General features: G+C 32.2%; 2 protein-coding genes across 2 annotated transcripts; both read right to left on the reverse strand.

The window, feature by feature from the left end:
- Positions 1 to 2,458: 2,458 nt before the first annotated feature.
- LOC105278585 lies at positions 2,459 to 11,596 on the reverse strand. Its single transcript, XM_026973151.1, has 8 exons — positions 11,317 to 11,596; positions 8,116 to 8,242; positions 7,023 to 7,116; positions 5,669 to 5,784; positions 5,174 to 5,407; positions 4,792 to 4,997; positions 3,071 to 3,139; positions 2,459 to 2,951 (listed from the first exon to the last, which is right to left on the reverse strand). Exons 1-8 carry the CDS (start codon positions 11,357 to 11,359, stop codon positions 2,800 to 2,802), a joined length of 1,041 nt encoding a protein of 346 aa, XP_026828952.1. The 5' UTR covers positions 11,360 to 11,596; the 3' UTR covers positions 2,459 to 2,799.
- Positions 11,597 to 16,012: 4,416 nt separating this feature from the next.
- On the reverse strand, positions 16,013 to 18,832 carry LOC105278583. Its single transcript, XM_026973113.1, has 8 exons — positions 18,659 to 18,832; positions 18,192 to 18,318; positions 17,722 to 17,815; positions 17,397 to 17,512; positions 16,941 to 17,174; positions 16,508 to 16,710; positions 16,271 to 16,339; positions 16,013 to 16,182 (listed from the first exon to the last, which is right to left on the reverse strand). Exons 1-8 carry the CDS (start codon positions 18,681 to 18,683, stop codon positions 16,034 to 16,036), a joined length of 1,017 nt encoding a protein of 338 aa, XP_026828914.1. The 5' UTR covers positions 18,684 to 18,832; the 3' UTR covers positions 16,013 to 16,033.
- Positions 18,833 to 21,492: the final 2,660 nt, after the last annotated feature.

The following is a 21,492-nucleotide window of genomic DNA, read 5'->3' on the forward strand; positions in this document are numbered from 1 at the left end:
TGCACACTTTGAAAATATTTATCATTAGCTTACTTGATTATTAGCATATTTTTCATTAATAAAATAAACTGATATACAAACATTTTGCTAAATTGTATTTATACCCATTAAAAACTGCAGACTTTCCTCTTTCCAACGCAATTTTTGTTTTTTCAATAACTGCATACGTTTAAAAATGACAGCTGATTAGTTTCAGCAACTTCCCATGGGACACCCTGTATATGTATAAATACGTATGCGTGTGCAACGTGCACCAACATGCTAACCGTAAAGCTAGCGCCGGACTACGCGCGATTCGTAATTCGTATATTTGTGAATAGTGTGGAGGGAAAATTCGTCGATTCGCCATTCGCGCACTGATTCGCTAGCCGAGCGATTGTTTGGCGAAACTCAAAGGACGCGAATCATTACGAATCAACCCATTCGAATTATGAATGATTTACTGCGAATCGCGAATAGTGTGGAAGGTTTACACTGACGAATGACGAATTTTCCCGAATGTCCAATGAATCTCTACAAATCACGAATCGCGCATAGTCTGGCGCCAGCTTAATAATAAGAATCGTTCTCTCGCTGTTCGCGATCCGGAATTATTCCGGAAACTGTGGTCTATCTCGATAAGGTTCCCTCTCGCCGATAGCTACTCGTAGAATATCGTCAACGGGTATTAAATGACCAGTCGTTGCTTCTTGCTTGCAACATTAAAATTAAGGGACATCCTCGTGACGTCGCGCGAAATTCATCGTTCATAAGAAGTGTAAAACAGGAAGCGAGATGTGATAACATTATGCTCTAATCATGAGTCCGTGAAAACTCAATTTTTTAATTTAATTGAGAAATACTCTCTTTTTCAAGAAAAATATTTTATGTCGCGATTAATTGCACAGATTATCTCATATTTATTAATGATTTCCTCGCAACGTGGGAAAATATTTGAAATTACAATTGTGTTGTGCAAAAAAATAATGCACGTGAGGATAGGAGATTATTTAAATCTAGCTGCGTGAAACTGAATGTAACGCTCTCTGATGGCGAATAATATGTCTTTTCTGCTTTGCTCCTACCAATACAAGATAATAAAGCAATCAAAGAACCCAAGTCGGTATCTGACTCTCTTGATAAGTGAGAAGTCTTGAAAATTGATCGAATTAAATTTAATATAAATTTAAATAGCAATTATGCGTTATGTAAAGGAATGTGTACTCTATCACTGTAAATTATTACATTATTATCAGATAACAAATATTTTGCAAAATAATTTTTAGTGTGCCTCCTCTACCGACGCCGAGTAACTTGGCTAAACTGTTTGTTTAGTATTATCATTATATATTATATTTATATCTTTATTAGACTTTATTATTAGTATTATTATTATTAATTTCATAGGCTAAACAGCAAATTTCTTGTATTGGATAAATTTAATTAATTTTCTTTATAAGTTTTATTTATTACATTTGCAAATATTCGTAAGGTCATAAATAAGTGGAGAATAATGAATTGGAAGCATTGCTCAACGAAAACTCGTCCCAAATTTTAAAAGAACTTGAAGGGCAGTTTGGCCCTTTTAATGAATCAACAGTATCCGGCCATTTGAAAGCAATGAGAAAAATTCAAAAGAAAGAAAGATTTCTTTAATGTGATATAAACTTTTTCAAGCACACACATCTTTTGTATTATAATTTATTATATATATATATATATTAATGCGTTTTATGTATGTTACCATTTGTAGGCAATAGCTGCTGCTGTATCGCATCGGAAATGTTGGGATCACCTCCGGTAAGCAAATATTTTTAAAACCAGAATGAATTCTTGAAAAACTCAATATTTGGTTATTGATGATAAGACCAATTTAAGTAGAGCTTTAAGTAGAATAAACTAGTACAATCCTGCTTTATATGTATCCGATTCGTAAATATGCCGATATGATATATTATATTATATTTATTATATTGAGTTGTAACAAAAGTTATAGCGTTGTTTAATTCTTTTTATGAAAAAGAGATGAGAAGTTCCGGAAGGAATCGTGAAGCTACCTCAAGAATGGCAAATGATAGTGGAACAAAACAGCACATACATACATATAGGTGAATAAATATTTCTACATTGTATATGTAATAATTGGAATTTCATTTTTAAAAAAGCGAACTTTGGTTACAACCCAATATATGTGTTTAGTTTTGAACAAAACCTATATATTTTTGAACAATATAATTTTATTATTTGATTTTTTAAATTAATTTACGAAACATCTTTTTTCTCAGTTGTTTATAATATAAAAATTATTGATGAGTCTTGATATTTTAAGAAAAACTTAAGGGAAAAGAAAAAATTCAGTAAAGATTTATTGTGAATTGGCTAAAGAAAGATTATATCATAAAAAAATAATTTGAAGAACTGGATACTTATTATATAAGTGAAGGCTGAACAATGAACACATGGATTTATACTATTTATATAAAGCAATTAATACAAGTTTATTATTTTATACATTATTCTATATTTACAAATTGCGAAATATGTACACTTATTTCACACAATCTATTTTGTACAATAATGTATAGTAACAATTTAATTATATCAAATAATAAAATATAATATTGAGAAGTTTTTAACAACCCTTCTTAGTAAATAATTCTAAACTTTGGAAGAATATTTTCCTGAAAACAAGATCATATAATAAAAATATTAATAACAATAAATACTACAATTACAAAAAGAATGACTTTTGCTTTTACAGAATACTGCAAAAAACTTTTATAGCTTTTACAACACTATGGATTTCCAAAAAGATATAAGTTATTCAAATTTAGGATATAACTTCAACTGAATAGTTTTGCTTGGAAATTTTAGCCATGCATACATGGCTCCGTAGTTTTCCGTATACCATAATATGAACTTTAGTAGATTGTTAAAGTATGTTCTTATTACTATTCCGATATATGGCGCAACTGCAATATATGAAAAACAATTTATCACACTAATAATAATAATAATAATTATTATTATAATTATATATATATATATAATACATCAATAAATAGTAAAAATTTGCAGATAGAATACTTACAGGACAAACTGATCAAGGCATCACGATATTTCATATTTATCCAACTGTACCATCCAATAGGCTTGTTATCTAAAATGTTAATAATTGTTAATGAAATTAACCATACTTATTGAATTATCTGTTAAAAGTTTAAAACATCTACAAAACTGCACGATAGAGTAATAGTTTCAATAGCAAAATAATATAATTAACATACAGGATGCTCCCGGGGTAAATGACCAAACTTGAAATATGAATTTAGAACCTCAAAATAAAACAATTCCTTTGAAAGTATGTTCGCAAGCACTTTGTTCAAGAGATATTGACTTGTGAAATTACAGGATACAAGAACTATTAGGAATGAATAATTTTCGAAATAACGTAGGTTTATCCTCTTTACTGCTTTACAATAATCAAAATTTAATTATTGAATTATTTATTCATTTTCATGTGATTATGATTATTTCTTGGATTGAAAATAGCTCGTCAGGTGGTATGGATAATGTTCATAGGCTGAGACTGTGTTCTATATGACTGTGGATGAAATTCCTAACTCAGAACCAGATACTTGCTGATGGGTTTCGGTTGAAATGTTGCAATATGCTGTTCTTGTTTAATTTTGCAGCGATACAAAAACTTCATCAGCCCAGGGAACCATATTAAATGATCCAGTTTCCCCCAGTCATTGAAATGTTAAAGAAAATACTACCTTATTCGGCAATCTTCTGTTCGGAAATCGCACGGCGAGTAGCCTTGTAGTTTTGTGACGGAAACATTAGTAGTTTGCATTTCCGTCACAAACCACATATATAATAAACTAGCATTCCCCATCGCGGCTTCGCTCGCTCTATAAAATAAGTTTATAGAAAATAAGTTTATAGAAAATGATATAGCCTATGACATTCCAGGGACCCTCAGGATATTCATACTAAAATTTCAAGTCGATTGGTTCAGTAGTTTTAAAGATCCTAGGTAACAAAATGTGACTTCTCTTTATATAATAGTAAGATATGCCATATCGGTATATTCACGAATCGGATACGTATGAAGCATGATTGTACTAATTTGTTGCACGAAAGCATCAATTCAACGAACTAACAATTATTTTGTACGAATGGATGGAACTTTGTTTACAGTGCAAACACTGTAATATATGTCTATCAATGATTTATGATTTTCCAAACCAAAAAAACAAATATTAAAGTAAATCAACAAAATTTCATTTTTCTCCTCTTTACAAGAATGATGGGCAATATGTACATATTTCAGAAAAATTTCAACTGACTAATATAAACCAGTTTAATTTCAAATTTTTAAAGTTTACATTTTTGATTTTCTTAAAATAATCTAATAAATAAATTATAGCACCTTTAAACTTAAATATTCTACACTTTGATTTAAACTATTATTTTTTCATGAACAAAAATATTCATATCTTCGAAATATTTCGACATTATCCATTCCTATACTTCTGTAACTTCAGAAGTCAATATCTCTTGAACGAAGCGCATGCGAGCAGATTTCTAGAGAAAATCGTTTTTTATTTTAAAGTCCTAAATTCATATTTTAAGTCATTTTACCCCGGAGCACTCCGTATAATATTACGTACTATGCATATGTCAAAAAATATCTCTACTTTTTTCTCACTAATTTCTCTTTTTAAGCGAATATTTGAGAAAAGCAGAATTTCTCGCTAGAGATAATAAAGTAAATGTATAATTTAAATAAAAATTCAGACTTACACTTGACATTATGTACTTTGTAAACTAATGCCATAGTAGCCTCTCTGTCTATGCTGACATCAACGTACCATATTCCATCCAATGAAGCTGCCGCTAGTTTATGGAATTCAGGTGGAGCATCAATGAAATAATTCTTGTACACATTATCTATTAGCTTCTGACACAACTGGCGAGTTTCTGCTGCAGATTTGCGACATATGTTCAACCTGTGAATGATGAGAAATAAATTTTAAAAAAATTAGTGCAGTTACAAATGTAATGTATGTTATCAGTTTGATAAAATATATCAGCAGCTACGTAAAATAAAATATTACACACATATATGGCGCGCGCGCGTGAGCTCGCATATTATTATATATATATATATTTATTTATTTATTACCGATCAGGAATCCCTAACATGTTGCCCGTAACACGCCAGAAATGAACAAACGCTTTTTCTTCTTCCCGTGTCATCGTTATACCAATGGCTTTAGGCATGGTGAGAGCGTACGCTATGAAAGCAAACTGAGTAAGTACCATATCTCTCTGATAAATTCCTCCTATTCCAGCCTTGCAGCACTTCTTGCTGCTCGTCTTGTGTTTCCAGCGGACTACATTCATTGACTTGTACCAGCTATTTAAATCAAGAAATTGAAGAGTTTACATAAATTTCATACATTTTCTTAGACAATTGAAATTATTAATGAAAGCACATTTAATCACAACTGAAATTTAATCCAAGAAATTTTTAATCGGAAAGTGAATTAAAAAGAATGTGCAATTATATTAGCATCTAAATTATTATCTGATATTAAATTACATGATATCTGACATTAAATTTTTAACAAAATTTTTACACGAAGAAAAAAACCATATAATCTGAAAAAATATTTACTTAGAATCTGCATCATCCGGATCGCAAACATAGAACTTATGTATATGTAACATCGTTTGAACGTATCTTTTGAAAGCCGTGCAAACTGTACTGCTCTGTTTCGTATATGTAAGTACCTATGTGGAGAAATGCAAGTTTTATATCAAAATTCAATTAATTAATATTTTACTATGCGAAGAAGATGAAAATGTCTCGCTAATTTTTTTATGTATTTTTATAGTGATAGAGATATATTACCTAACAATAATATGTTATTGAAACTGTTGCAACGTAATTTTATTTTTACATTCAGATTAATTTTATCAAAATGCGAAAATAAAAGATGTTTGGGCCATCATATTTACATCATAATAGTTTGTTGTCAGTTTTATATTGGCCATATTCAGAACACACTTACGACGATAAAAGTGCCTCTAAAAGTGGCTTAAAAACGTGATTGGCTGAGAAGTCACTTCGAAGGCGCTTTTATCGTTGTAAACATGTTGTGAATATGGGTTATTATATATTTCTTATCTAGTTCATTATATATTTATCTTCGATGAGTAATAAATTATTATTAAATTTGTTCTTGAATTGCGCTGCTAGATAACATGTAACATGTATCTAAGCATATTATCTAGCAGCGCAATTCAACAAATCTAATAATAATTCAACGCAGTTCAAAATCAAATCTAATATACAATATATATATTAATATATTTATAATATATTTACAATATATTTATTAATCAACATTAGCCCCTATAATTCTCTAAAATATTGTAGTAACCCTTTTATTTAACGCGAATGACAGAAAAGGAGTTAATTTTATGACGTTCACAATAATTGATTTAATATAATAACAATTTATTTAAAATATAATGTATAAAAATATATAGATAACACAAGGATATAGCAGCGATATAGTCAGTCGAGCGCAGTCTTTCACTCGACGAACGTCTTAACTCGGCGGACGTGTCTTTCTCTGTCTTTCGTAGTTTTTATCCTTATTTGTTCGTTTATACTGATTTGCAATTTAACCGATTGCCATCATACGTTAACACGTTGAGTAGCGTGTGGGTCATTGTTGACTCACGTGACGTTTTTAATTCTCTAAGTTTATATCTTACAAATATACATAGTGAATTTAATAACGTGATCATCAGTAAGCCACGGATGTCCGCGGCCTAAATAAACGGGAAGTCACGTGAAATGGCGTGTCACTCCCTCGCGTAAACAATAATAACATAATCTTATTTGCTAGACAGATTCTAATGAATATATGTAGAAAATCGTTTTCGCTTATTCATGCATTCATGAAACACAGTAAAATTCGCGTTCCTACAATATGTACCAAATTATAAAATTCTGGTACCTTCATTATTTGCGGAACTGCAAATACTGCAATGAGTCCTATCAGGTTGTTTAGTACTATTGCTGCTAAATACCGCGTGTAGTACTCTTGACCTCTGAAATGAAAAGTATGCTGTCTTTATAAATGTAGATAACTAAACATACATTGACTATAACTTTATTGTCTATATGAATGTTATATCCATTTAATGTTATATTCATTTAATACTCTTGCAGTTTCAGCTGCATTTTTTCCACATTCACCAAAAGTTATCAAAATGTCTACAATTTGTGAATTATTGTAATTAGCCATTACGTTCAGTGCTACGACTAATCTCATACTAAGGCTGCGTTCGCTTTGGCACTCGCAACGTTTGTAAGCATCACTTGTCCTTACAATCTTCGTAATAATAACATTATGATAGCAGTTTCCAAAGAAAACACAGCTCATAAACATAGACCTAGACATACTGAGAGCCAAAGCGAACGACAGACGGATATACAGATCATACATTTGAATTTTATTTTATCATGTATTTTTGGCCTTGATTGACCTTGAATGTTTTTATGTAATGTATCATTGAATTTATATTAAAAAGGGCTACTATCCTATAAAATAAAAAATACAGCATCCCATTAAAAAAAAGAAGTTGACTTTGAAATGTCCTCAACGCCTCCGCTCATAAAATAATCGTATCCGTTATATGGTGTCCCTCTTTGTACTGAACATATCGGTATAAACTCTTTTTTCATATGTCTTCAAATTTCACTAATAATTAAATCGGTCACTTTATACGAATCACCCTGTATACATATAATTTATATAATGTTCACATCTTAAAATGTTATACGTATCTCCATTTTATCTATTGTTACGTTTTTTATAACAAATATTATCAAAATTAAATATGTTCTTGTTTCTGTATTTTCAGTTTTGCTAACTAGTTATTTTTACTCATGTTTTTTGTGTATGATTTATATATTTTTTATATAAAACATTTTTGTCTATAAGGAATCTTTTCTATTCTGCCATGTATACAAATAAAATTATATTCTAAGTAATTGAAATTTTTTATCATTGTTTTATCGAATTACCAATATATATGAGGACTTACTGTTTATACATTTCGCTATCGTACCAATCTGGAAGATCATCACGTGTTACACTAGGTAAATCCGAGTCGAGTAGAGTTTTATCGTTCATGATTATTTCAAAATGTTCATCTACCGTCGCTGGTTGGACTGTAATATATTATAAATTATCTTTCATAAGAAAAATTTTCTTCACGTTTCTCTATAGTTGTACAAAAGTATATATAACTTATATTGTACAAAAGTATATTATAACTTATATTTATATAAAAAATAGTTTCGCGCCAAAAAATTTTAAGTGACATTGTTCTAATCAGGTGCGTCATATAAGCTTAATAGTTTTAGCAATCTAAATTCTATTTTGAATTAAATAATCGAATTTCTTAGGACACGTCTGATCGTTTCAAGAGCAGTATCTATGAAATTATAGTCCAGCTAATCTTCCAAAAAGTATAATTTTATTTTCAACATTTCTATATGTATCTTCATTCACTTCAGGGTTGTCGTCATTTGATGTTACGTTTCCAACAAATGCATAAAACATGCTGCGAGCACATTAGCATTCTAAGTACATATCTAAGAAAATGTTTAACACATGTTCTTCAAAAGACTGTTTTATATGGGTATATAATTTATGTATAATAGTTATCGGATTGACCGAAAAGTCTTTGAGGAGCTTAGATTTTGATGAATTTATACAGTTATATGACTTGTAGAGAGACAGTTATATATATAAGTTCTAAAGAATTATATTACTATTGGGTTGGCCAAAAAGTAATTGCGTTTTTTTCCAATAGATGGACATACATGTCTTGAAATGTAACTAACTTCATTCTAAACCGCAAATTCATTATGTAGGTTAACAACTCACAGTTCAAGCTTGTTTTACGAAAAGAAAGTACACGATTTCGTTAACAATTGTTTCTTTGCCGTCGATTTCAAAATGGAAAATCAAAAAGAACATTTTCCTCATATTTTGTTTTATTACTTCCGAAAAGGGAAAAACGCTGTGCGAGCTCATAAAAAGTTATCTGATGTATATGGCGAAGATGCTTAAAACTGCGGCAGTGTCAAAATTGGTTTACTAAATTTCGATCTGCAGATTTTAATGTGAAAGATGCACCACGCTCGGGAAGGCCAATCGAAATTGATGATGACAAAATAAAGGCACTGATCGATTCCAATCGGCGTTTAACGACACGAGAGATTGCTGAGAATCTTAACATATCGAAATCGAGTGTTGAAAACCATTTAAAACGACTTGAATACATTAGTAAGCTCGATATTTCGGTACCACATGAGCTCAAAGAAATTCATCTCACTAAGCGTATTGACATCTGCGATTCTCTTTTGAAACGTGAGGAAAATGATCGATTTTTGAAACGTATGATAACAGGCGACGAAAAATCGATCGTCTACAACAACGTCGAACGAAAAAGATCGTGGAGCAAGCGTGATGAACCTGCTGAAAGCACTTGAAAAGCAGATATTCACCAAAGAAAGATTATGCTGTCAGTCTGGTGGGACTTTAAAGGTATTGTGTATTTTGAGCTGCTTGCAAGGAATCAAACCATTAATTCAGACGTATACTGTCGTCAACTGGATAAATTAAATGATGCCATCGAACAGAAACGTCGAGAATTGGTGAATCGCAAAGGTGTTGTGTTTCACCATGATAACGCTAGACCACGTACAAGTTTGGTCACTCGTGAAAAATTGTTGCAGCTTGGATGGGATGTGTTACCATGATGTTACCACATCCACCATATTCGCCAGACCTGGCACCATCAGATTACCATTTGTTTGGTTCTTTGCAAAACGCCTTGAATGGTAAAACCTTTACTGCTGATGAGGATATGAAATCGTTGTTGGAATTGTTTTTTGCTGAAAAAGATAAGAACTGTTTTGAGCGCGGAATCATGAAGTTGCCTGAAAAATGGCAAAAGATAATCAAACAAAATGGACAATATATTGTTTAATAAAGTTTTTGTTTCCCATGAAAAATTCGCCTTTTATTTATATAAAAAAAAACGCAATTACTTTTTGGCCAACCCAATACATATAATTATACATATATAATACATTTTTTCCCTTTATTTAACACGTTCTCTGCCCCGTGTATCATTTTCGGTACAAACTGAAACTCATTTTCAAGTGTTTTATTTGCATGCATTAGTAGATACAGTGCAAGAAAATAATTGTTGGAAAATTACATGCTCTATAATGAAGGTTGTCAAGTTGCATGAAGTTTCATTATTTACTCTACTAAGCAATAAATTTCCAACTCACAAAAAGCGAAAAAATAAATAATTTTTACATATTTATTCAACCATAACGTGTTTTTGGTATACATAGCCTGAAAATGACACCTACTCATGACGTGGCAGAGAACGTGTAAACAATAATATTGAATACTCGCTTTTTGAGCTTAAGCAATCAATTTTATTGTTATATAAAACTCGAGGAGTTTATATTAACCTTTTCAATGGAAAAATTTTATTACTTAAGAAACATTGTTACTTAGTAGAAAAAATTTAAAAGATATTGTTACTTAATGAAAAAGTGTGCAGCTGTTATTTGCATGCTTTAAAATGCTCGTTTTGTGTACGAAATAGTTTTGTATATCTCTATTAGTTCTTTTTCTTATCTTATTTTATCTTATTTTACATGTTTTATCGTATTTTACAGAAAATATATCATGTATATTACATATATCGTGTGATATTACACTATTTTTTACACATACACAAACTTATATTCACAAAGATTTATAAAGTTCTGAGAAAATATTAAATTCATATTTTATAAATAATGCTATACAAAGCTCTCTCTCTCTTTTTGATGGAATAAAAAATATTCTTTTTTTAATTTAGCGGCTGAAATTATTTTCTTTCTCGCAAATGTTTATGCGAGTCTTTATTATTATTTGTTCTATGAATCTATGAGATATAATGTATCGGTGATAAGCTCGCGTTTATCACCGATTGGAATTATATCTCATAGAACAAACATAATAATAGCATGAAATTTTAACTTTATGTCAATTGATATCGATTGATAATTGACATCGAATTTATATTTATAAGACCTATTATATTATTTCAATCGACGTATTCAAATATCGAGCCTTTCTAAACTGCTGAGTAAAGTGACTGACGTGCAGAATTGAAACATATTTCATGCGCTATCTATAATAGATATGCAATAGTTAAAAAAAAGCTTACCGTCATTGATGTGTTGCTTTTTTAACTTGCCGTTTTCCTTCATCTTTCTAACGAGATGATACGATAATTCGTCGAAAGATTCACAACGAAAGGTACTTACAGAAACCGATCATATGCACTTTGCTAAACTAGTTCGTAGCACTACACTGCGCGTGTTACAATCGACTGTTGCACGGAAAGTAAAAAATGTGTGTGCAGCGACCCTGAATGTTTTACTGTTGGATCGTGCTGATTTTCTGTTGTGAAAAGATACGAGACTAGCCTCATACTAGCCTAGCGTAAGGATACTGTCTGCCTTAAATACGCGAGGCTTCTTAAGGAATATCCCCTCTCCAAGTATGACTTAGTAGTGTGCAGATATGCAGAAAAACGAATTGGATTTCTACAAATGATAATGAGGTGATGAAATAGAACATATAATTGATTTTATTTTCTCAATGTTACGCAAGATTCCAAATACATTTACGAAGTAGTAAAATGAGAATTTTTTATGATTAATATTTTGGACTGATTTCACATAATATAATCGCAACATTGCACTTTAAGCAAAAGCTTAAAAGACGGAAGTTGAATGCCATCAGTGTTCCGCATTCAAATGAAATAGGATGTACCGCTCATTGTCTTCTCGGTTCTCGCTTTATTTTATCAGTCGAAGAATTATTTAAATTCATTGAATAGTTATCGAACTCGGACACTTCCAAGCTTTCATCTGATAATGTTGCGCAGACTCTTCGGTTTTTCTTCATTGTTGTAAGCAAACTGTTTCCTGAGACAGTCAAATAGTATCTCTCTATCTCTCGGGACACATATATAATAATTACACAGGCCTGCGAGGGTCAGTTACAAAAAGCAGAGTAGGAGAATCTGATAGATTTTTTGACGCTGAAAACGAATCTGGCCGCAGAATTTCCGCAGCACGTCAGGTTTTTGAGTAATTTGTGGTTAAATGATTCAAAAATGGCTATTTCGGCCAATTTCATGAATTTATTATGAGAGAATCAAATTTTGTGAAACATTTCTGCCAATGGCATTGTATAGTACTAGTCTTTAACTTTCAAATCCATTTTAGATTGCCATTCGGACAATTTTTTTTCTAAAATATACAAGTATGAAGTTATAAGGCTGGTCATGGTCAACGCCGCTCTGATGAGAGAAGTTGCAACATTGCATCCTTAAATATAAGTGGCTATGGAGCTTGCAGTTAAAGATATATCTTTCAAATTTTCTCATTGGTGCTTTTTTATAGTTTTGTAAACACTTTTTTTTTTAAATTTTATACCTTTTTTATTGTGATTCTGTTTGCCATATTGGATCCACCATTTTTTATATCAAAAAATGACAGGCGGTGTTCAAAAAGTTATGTTTTTACCCAAATTTGAATTCGTGATGAGACAGAGATAGAAGAGTGGCACGATTGACTTGGAATGGACTCTTATACATGACCAGCCAGTATAACTTCATACTTCATACTTCATACGTATATTTGAGGATGCAGAGTCACAACTTCTCTCTTCAGAGCGGCGTTGACCATGACTAGCCTTATAATTTCATACTTATATATCTCAGCGAAAACAAATCGTCCGACGGCAATCGAAAATGGATTTGAAAGGCAAAGACTAGTACTATACGATACCATTGGCAGAAATGTTTCAAAAAATTTGGTTCTCCCATAATAAATTTATGAAATTGGCCGAAATAGCCATTTTTGGATCATTTAACCACAAATTACTCAAAAACCTGCCGTGCTGGGGAAATTCTGCTGCCAGATTCGTTTTCAGCGTCAAAAAATCTATCAGATTCTCCTACTCTGCTTTTTGTAACTAACAAAACCTAAAATTTCGCAGGCCTGTGTTATCATCTTCATTCATGCACTGAGAAAAATTTTTATCGGATAAACCGATTAATTAATAATTATTAAATAGTTTTCCGATTAAATGATGGATATTGTCCGATTACCTTCATCGAATGTGTCCGATCATTTTCTTTGTCTTTCATACAATATATCCGTTTGTTACTATGAAATTGGATTATCCGATTATATCTAATCGGATATTTTTTTCAGTGTGAAAAATAAAACCGAATCTTTTAATCGAAATCTTAAGAAGATTCGCCTATTACTATTGCATATCTATTAAAGATAGCGCACGTGAAATACGGAAAAAAGCTTATGCTAAAGACTCGCATAAGAATTTGCGAGAAAGAAAATAATTTCAGCCGCAAAATTAAAGGAAGAATATTTTTTATTTCAGCAAGCTTTGTATATCATTACTATAATTAATAATACACAGACTTTTGTTCCACGTGGTCAACATCGCGTTTTCTTTATAACTTGATTTATCTCATTCTTAACATTTCGTGACATTTCGAGTGATAATTCAGCACAACTAGCTACAAATTACACATTTCTCAACAGTTGTTTTTGTTATCGCAAAATGTCTGGTCATTGTTTTTAATTTCATGTCACTAATTATTAGCTGCAGTTTTATGATTTCTCATCATTTGCCACAAACAACATCACAAAAACATTTAATAAAATCTAGTACTTTGTATCTTTTTCAACGCGTCATGTCATTTTAAATAGATTGTGATCCTATTGTAACTCTTTGTTGTATAATGATTAATATTGAGATGAAAATAATAATTATTATTGTTATCATTATAATGTTGTCTTGCTAGAACAATTTTGTGTCCAAGGCTAAGGTTCTAATTATAAGAATGTTGTTTCCAATCATTTTGATTGGAGCAGCGACAAGTGTGGACGCGTCTAATTTAAGTAGTTATGCAATTGTCCAAGTAACAATGCAACATCATGATTCCATTATTTACACGCCTGTTGTATCCTGTACATAAAACAGTATGTAAACATATCAAGTATAAAGAAATTAATTTAATTTAATTTAATTTATACTTCTTCTGTAACTATTGTTTTTCATTATTACATATTCTCGACTTCCTCGAACCCTTTCGCTACGAACGTTCTCTCCGCCAGAATGCTCCCGCTGAACGAGACCCGCGCCAAAAGTGTACACATTGCGCGCGGACAATTATCAGGATTCGAGCGAGACTCGAGACTGATTCGCAAATTTTTGTTTCTTTGTTACTTTTGAGTTGTCTCGCCTGTGCGAAACAAATGGAAACATCAGGAAAAAAGGAATTTAAACATCGAAACAAGTCCGGAGTAAGTGTACGGAGTGTGCGAAGTAGCGAGCGGGTCGTAGCGAACGGGTCAATTACATGAATAATGAATATGAATGAATAAATATGAATTAATTTTTTTATATGAACATGTTGTTGACATGGAAGATGATTAGACACCGCCAATTTGCACTTCCACGTGCAGCTTTATACGTTTCAAAGTAGCAAAGTGATGTCAAAGAATGATATAAAACGCTATTTTATCGCTATTATGTCTTCTGATATGATTGTGATTGTGCTATACATAGCAAATCATGCTAAAGCATGACTAAACATAATACAAAATACAAAAAATATACAAATAAATATAAAATATAATATGAACTCAACTAGATATATTTATACATAAGAATGGATCGTGTATACTTACAAAATACACTTGCAAAACTTGATGTCATTGAACGGAAAAGGAGAATAGAATAGGCATCTGAATCATCGATGTCATAATTCCGCGAACACAAATTATAGCAGTTTCGTGACATGGAAGTAACATAACATGCAATATAACGAACGTCATATCCTATTGCGAGATTATTACATAACATTGATTATATAATCGTGCTTTATAACGCATTAATGAAATGTGATTTTGCGAGCGTTAATTAATGCTCGCATTAATAATAATGACGTTTCATTTTGCATTGCTTTAAATCCAATGTTTTAACATCTAGCTTCACTAGCGAACGGTGACCATGGAAGCGCTTTATTTGAACGCATGCTGTAACGTTAGCGTCAAATTATTAAAAAGAAATTCCCCCAGAAGAAGAATAATTTTGTATTAAAGAAACAAAACGCAACGTCGCCATAGTAAAAATACAGAAAGGGAATAAGCGTAACATTGCAGATTTTCACGAGCTTGCTATATTGATATTGATATTGTGATATCTAAAGAGGGGATTTTCATTTTCGATCGAGTACTCTCGGTGTCTATAACTACTTTGTTCAACATATTAAAGTTTTTCATTAAACCAGGAACGTTTTTCGAAATATTTTATCTACTCTGAGACTTTCTGTTGCGTCCATCTGACGATTTAAGATCTTAGAATCCTTGCACCGCTCGGGAACCCCTCGATCCTGTTTAGTTTGCACGTGAATGTTGCAAACGCATCATTCTGCGACGACACGCGCCATTGTAGACAAAATGAGATATTATAAGTAACAATCTTTGTTATACCTGTTATATTTCATTTTATTGCGACACTTACATAATTGTATTTGCTAGTCATTCATTTATATTAATGTAGTGCAATGCCGTGAAATGAGAGAAAAAACATGATTGAATTTTCAACATATGTATATTACATATATATACGTACATATCTGAATATTAATTTGAGAGTGCTGTTATATATGATATAAATACATAAATTCACTAATTTTTCAAATAGATATATGAAAACCTGAAAATGTACCCTAAACTAAAATGTTCGAACATAACAAAAAGGCAAAATTTAAAGAATGTGAGTCAGGCATTTTATAACGACTTAATCAAGCATGTTAGTTTTACTAAACAAAATAGACTTTATTTATATTTTGGATACATAATGAGTTGGGAATGCTTTTTTCCGTACACTAATCGTGCGTAAAGGGGCATTTTCTGCACTAGCCATATTCCAAATATAAGCATATAGTTAGTGTAAATTCTTACTACTTCTCCAATATATGGTACAACTGAAACAGACGGAGTGCAAGTCAGAGCATAATAATATCTAATAAAAAATAACACAAATTTCTACGATATTTATTCTACAATACTTACGAAACAGATAAAATGTGACGTCATAATACGTCACGATTAACCGACTGTACCATCCAAGCGGCTGCTTATCTGAAAAGTAAATTATTTATATTTTTTTATTGAATGATAAACCCCGTATTCGCTGTAATTGCTAAAATTTTCATTATACATTATTAATTCGATATTTAATGGAGCAGATGAATGAAGACGTTAGATGAAAGTGAGGAATTGTAATATAAATAATATTTGGATACTTACATTCACTGCCATGTACCCTATAGGTAAATGCCATTACAGCATCTTTATTCAAAGACACATTAAGGTTCCACAATGCCTCTAACAGAGTCGACGCTATTTGATAAAAGGAGGATGGAGCTTCAGTCAAGTGATGCGCGAAAATGTTAATAATTTTTAGACAGAGCTCACGAGTATCTCCTGCAGTCTTACGACATATGTTTAATCTGTGTGGATAAATATAAATAATGGAAAATAATATCAATTAAGGAAGAACTGCAAAAGAATATCTTTATGAGAACTACAAGATTTTGTGTGTGCTGTGTGTGTCTCAATCAGTTTTATAAAATATATCAGGAACTAATTAAACGATTGAGTGTGCTTTAATCTGTCTCAATAAAGTTTATCTCTTGACATTGCCTTCTGATATTATCTGATATTGTATTATTATCATTACCGATCAGGAATCCCTAGCATGTAGCCTATCACACGCCACATGTGAACAAATGCTTCTTCCTCTTCTGGTGTACTGCGTATCCCGAAAGTTTCAGCCATGGTGAGGATATATCCTATGAAAGAGAACTGCGTGAATGCCATATCTTTCTGATAAATTCCTCCAATTTTGGCATTCTGCGCTCTCTTGCTGCTCGAGTTGTGTTTCCAGCGAATCACGTTTATCGTCTTGTACCAGCTAGTAGAGAAAATTCAGCAATCATTTCTTCAACGATTCGTGTAAATGCCATTTATTCTCTATTATAGTTATATATAGTATAGTTTCAATATTTAATCGATGAAATGATGAAGAGTTTACTCGAAAGATTGGACTCATTGTTCATCGTGCGACTATAATACGACAGGAAAAGAAAAAGAGAGAAGAGAACGGAGAAAAAACGTATGATTTAATGAAACTTACTTCGAATCTGGGTCACTTGGATCGCATGTGTGCAAGTTGTATATGTGTAGCACAGTCTGAATGTATCTGCTGAAAGCCACGCAAGGATTACTGCTTTTATTTGTGTACACGAGGATCTGTCAAAAGAAACATTTAATTCATTTTTAATTTTCCTTATTTTACAAAATGTACGATTTTTTTGCCATTTTTCTTACAACTCTAAATTTTATTTAATTTAATACTATGTAGTAATAAATTATTAAACGTGGCGTAGTCTTTAGTTACTTTTTAACAAGTTTATATTTATATTGCATATTGTTGATATGAAGATGCAAAATTTGGATACCTTTAATGTTTGTGGGAGCGATATTGATGCAAGAACTCCCACGAAGCTAGCCATCGTTATTGCCATAAAGTTTCGCCTGTAGTAATTTTGTCCTCTGAAATTAAGTTTAACATATAGCTTTTACGAATCCAACATGAACAATACTTCGTACGTAACATATTAATAATATTAATAATAATATTAATAGACCGTTTAAATTAAGGAAGAATTTTTCATGCTTAAAAATACACTTTTGAAAATACCATAAATTTTACCATTTTTTTTCTATTTCCGAGACATTTAGACCTGTCACGAAAGTAGTATTAAGACTTATTAGTTGTATAATTTGTATCCTTAATTTAATTAATTAATTAATTCATGTTTTAGCATATTCTTCATAATCAACATTAGAGAATATTCTTCAGTATAAATCGTATTACGATGAATATATCGAATTTTCAATAAGTTACATATCATGCAAAAATACGTACTCTCTGAAGAAGTTTTCATTATACCAATCTGGAAGATCATCTGGGGTCATATCCTTCATTTCATAATCTAATATAGTCTTATCTTCAAGCAGTAACTTGAAATGCTCATCGACAGTCCGTGGTTGAACTGCAATATAAAGATAAAATTGAGTCTCTCTCTCTTTCTCTCGCTACATAACTTACTTATTATTAATTTATTAATAACACACGCATCATTATCTACATATAATTTTATAATTCATTTATTTGTTTAATGCTTGCAGAAAACATTATTCTCTGTGCATATTAACGAAAAAAAATCAATTGAAAGCTCAACACATTACTAAGACGTATTGTTAATATAATAATGATCAAGGCGGTAACAGGAAAGCAACTGAATATGCATCAGAAGTCGGCTCTGCATCGTCAAACAATAACAATTCTTCTCCGACAGAGAAAGACATTCTTTCTACAAGATATTATCTTACCGTCGTCGATGTGTTCCTTTTTCATCTTGCCGCTTTGCTTGTAATATCGTCTGTATATAATCACGGACACCTAGATTCACACGGGACAAGTGAAACTTTCTTTCCAAGACGCGATCCGGAGCAGTGCGCGTCCTACGCAATAATATGAAATAATGCGATATTCCTCCTATTCTAAAAAAGGCGTGTTAACTTCGTGAAGTTCTTTTTTATCGAATATTGAGGCCTCTTTTCCGCGACGCTGATTGGTTCTCTCGCTTGGCTCGAACTTCGTGTTGCGAATGTCAGAATGTCATAGTGGCTGTCAGTGCGGTTATATTGACAATTTTATTTATTATATTATTTTTATTTTATTTTTTTATGTCTTATTTTATTTATAGCGCGCGTAGCGCGCGCCTGTGTTGCTAGTAAGAATAAATAAGGCAATTGGTCTTATATAAGCAAAAAAACATTAATGCGATCATACACGCAATTCAGTCTTTATAAACATGATAACAATATAGATTCGTGATGAGACTGAGACAGAGGCACGATTGACTTGGAATGACTCCTTGGACCCTTATGCATGACCAGCCTTATAACTTCATACTTATATATCTCAGCGAAAAAAAATCGTCCGACGGCAATCGAAAATGGATTTGAAAGGTAAAGTACTAGTACTATACGATACCATTGGCAGAAATGTTTCAAAAAATTTGGTTCTCCCATAATAAATTCATGAAATTGGCCGAAATAGCCATTTTTGCATCATTTAATCACAAATTACTCAAAAACCTGACGCTGACGTTGGCTGGGGAAATTCTGCGGCCAGATTCGTTTTCAGCGACAAAAAATCTATCAGATTCTCCTACTCTGCTTTTTGTAACTAACAAAACCTAAAATTTCGCAGGCCTGTATAATTTATGAATAGTGACATGAGTTAAGCAGAATTATCTCCTTATCGATTTCGCGAACAAGATCCATTTCGTTCATCGTGAATCAAGTTAAACATACAGTACGCTAAGTCAGAAGTTATTATCACCATGCAAAGTATTGTATGTTTCTGCATAACGAAGTCGCGGCAATATCTTTTCGATAAAAACAAACGAGATTAGTGAAATTGAACACTCGTACGCCGTGCGCTGGTGGAGTACATAAGAAAGTCCAGATAAGGAGCGGTGCGAGGGTATCTCAGAGGTGAGAGGGTATTATGAAGGAGAGGGAGGAAAGGTCGTTTTGGACAATGTTAAAATCGCTGATTAAACAAAATTTGATGCTGTTCATAGTTACAGTCAGCGCTCTGGAATTTTGGGGCGAAGAAGGTATTTGCTACATTGTCAAAAATAAAATAGTTTTATCATAATATTTATCGTACATATGTATATTGCCATATGCTCCGCGCTTAAAATGATTAAAATGATTGATTGCAAAAGGGAGTCGCAATATTAAATGACGAATGTGATAAAATTTTACGCAGCATTTCTGCTTTCAAATGAACTAAAATGAAAATGCAACATTACGTAATAAAAAATCGGACAATTTGTTGTGTCTTCGAAACTAAAGAGGAACTGCACTTCTGCTCTCTAATATTTCTTATATTAATTACTAGCATCCCCCGTCACGGCTTCGCCCGCGATATTTATGTGTAGAATTAAATAAAAATACATTTTACCCCTTCTCACCCGTTAGGGGTGGAATTTCGGAAAACTCTCCCTTAGTGACCACCTACGTGATAGTAAGAATATATTGGGTTGACCAAAAAGTAATTGCGTTTTTTCCAATAGATGGACATACATGTCTTGAAATGTAACTAACTTCATTCTAAACCGCAAATTCATTATGTAGGTTAACAACTCACAGTTCAAGCTTCTTTTACAAAAAGAAAGTACACGATTTCGTTAACAATTGTTTCTTTGCCGTCGATTTCAAAATGGAAAATCAAAAAGAACATTTTCCTCATATTTTGTTTTATTACTTCCGAAAAGGGAAAAACGTTGTGCAAGCTCATAAAAAGTTACGTCATGTATATGGCGAAGATGCTTTAAAACTGCGGCAGTGTCAAAATTGGTTTACTAAATTTCGATCTGCAGATTTTAATGTGAAAGATGCACCACGCTCAGGAAGGCCAATCGAAATTGATGATGACAAAATAAAGGCACTGATCGATTCCACTCGGCGTTTAACGACACGAGAGATTGCTGAGAATCTTAACATATCGAAATCGAGTGTTGAAAACCATTTAAAACGACTTGGATACATTAATAAGCTCGATATTTGGGTACCACATGAGCTCAAAGAAATTCATCTCACTAAGCGTATTGACATCTGCGATTCTCCTTTGAAACGTGAGGAAAATGATCGATTTTTGAAACGTATGATAACAGGCGACGAAAAATGGATCGTCTACAACAACGTCGAACGAAAAAGATCGTGGAGCAAGCGTGATGAACCTGCTGAAAGCACTTGAAAAGCAGATATTCACCAAAGAAAGATTATGCTGTCAGTCTGGTGGGACTTTAAAGGTATTGTGTATTTTGAGCTGCTTGCAAGGAATCAAACCATTCATTCAGACGTATACTGTCGTCAACTGGATAAATTAAATGATGCCATCGAACAGAAACGTCGAGAATTGGTGAATCGCAAAGGTGTTGTGTTTCACCATGATAACGCTAGACCACGTACAAGTTTGGTCACTCGTGAAAAATTGTTGCAGCTTGGATGGGATGTGTTACCATGATGTTACCACATCCACCATATTCGCCAGACCTGGCACCATCAGATTACCATTTGTTTGGTTCTTTGCAAAACGCCTTGAATGGTAAAACCTTTACTGCTGATGAGGATATGAGATCGTTGTT

The sequence above is a fragment of the Ooceraea biroi genome, chromosome 10 (genome assembly GCF_003672135.1).
Source record: "Ooceraea biroi isolate clonal line C1 chromosome 10, Obir_v5.4, whole genome shotgun sequence".
In the NCBI taxonomy this organism is placed as follows: Eukaryota; Metazoa; Arthropoda; class Insecta; order Hymenoptera; family Formicidae; genus Ooceraea; species Ooceraea biroi.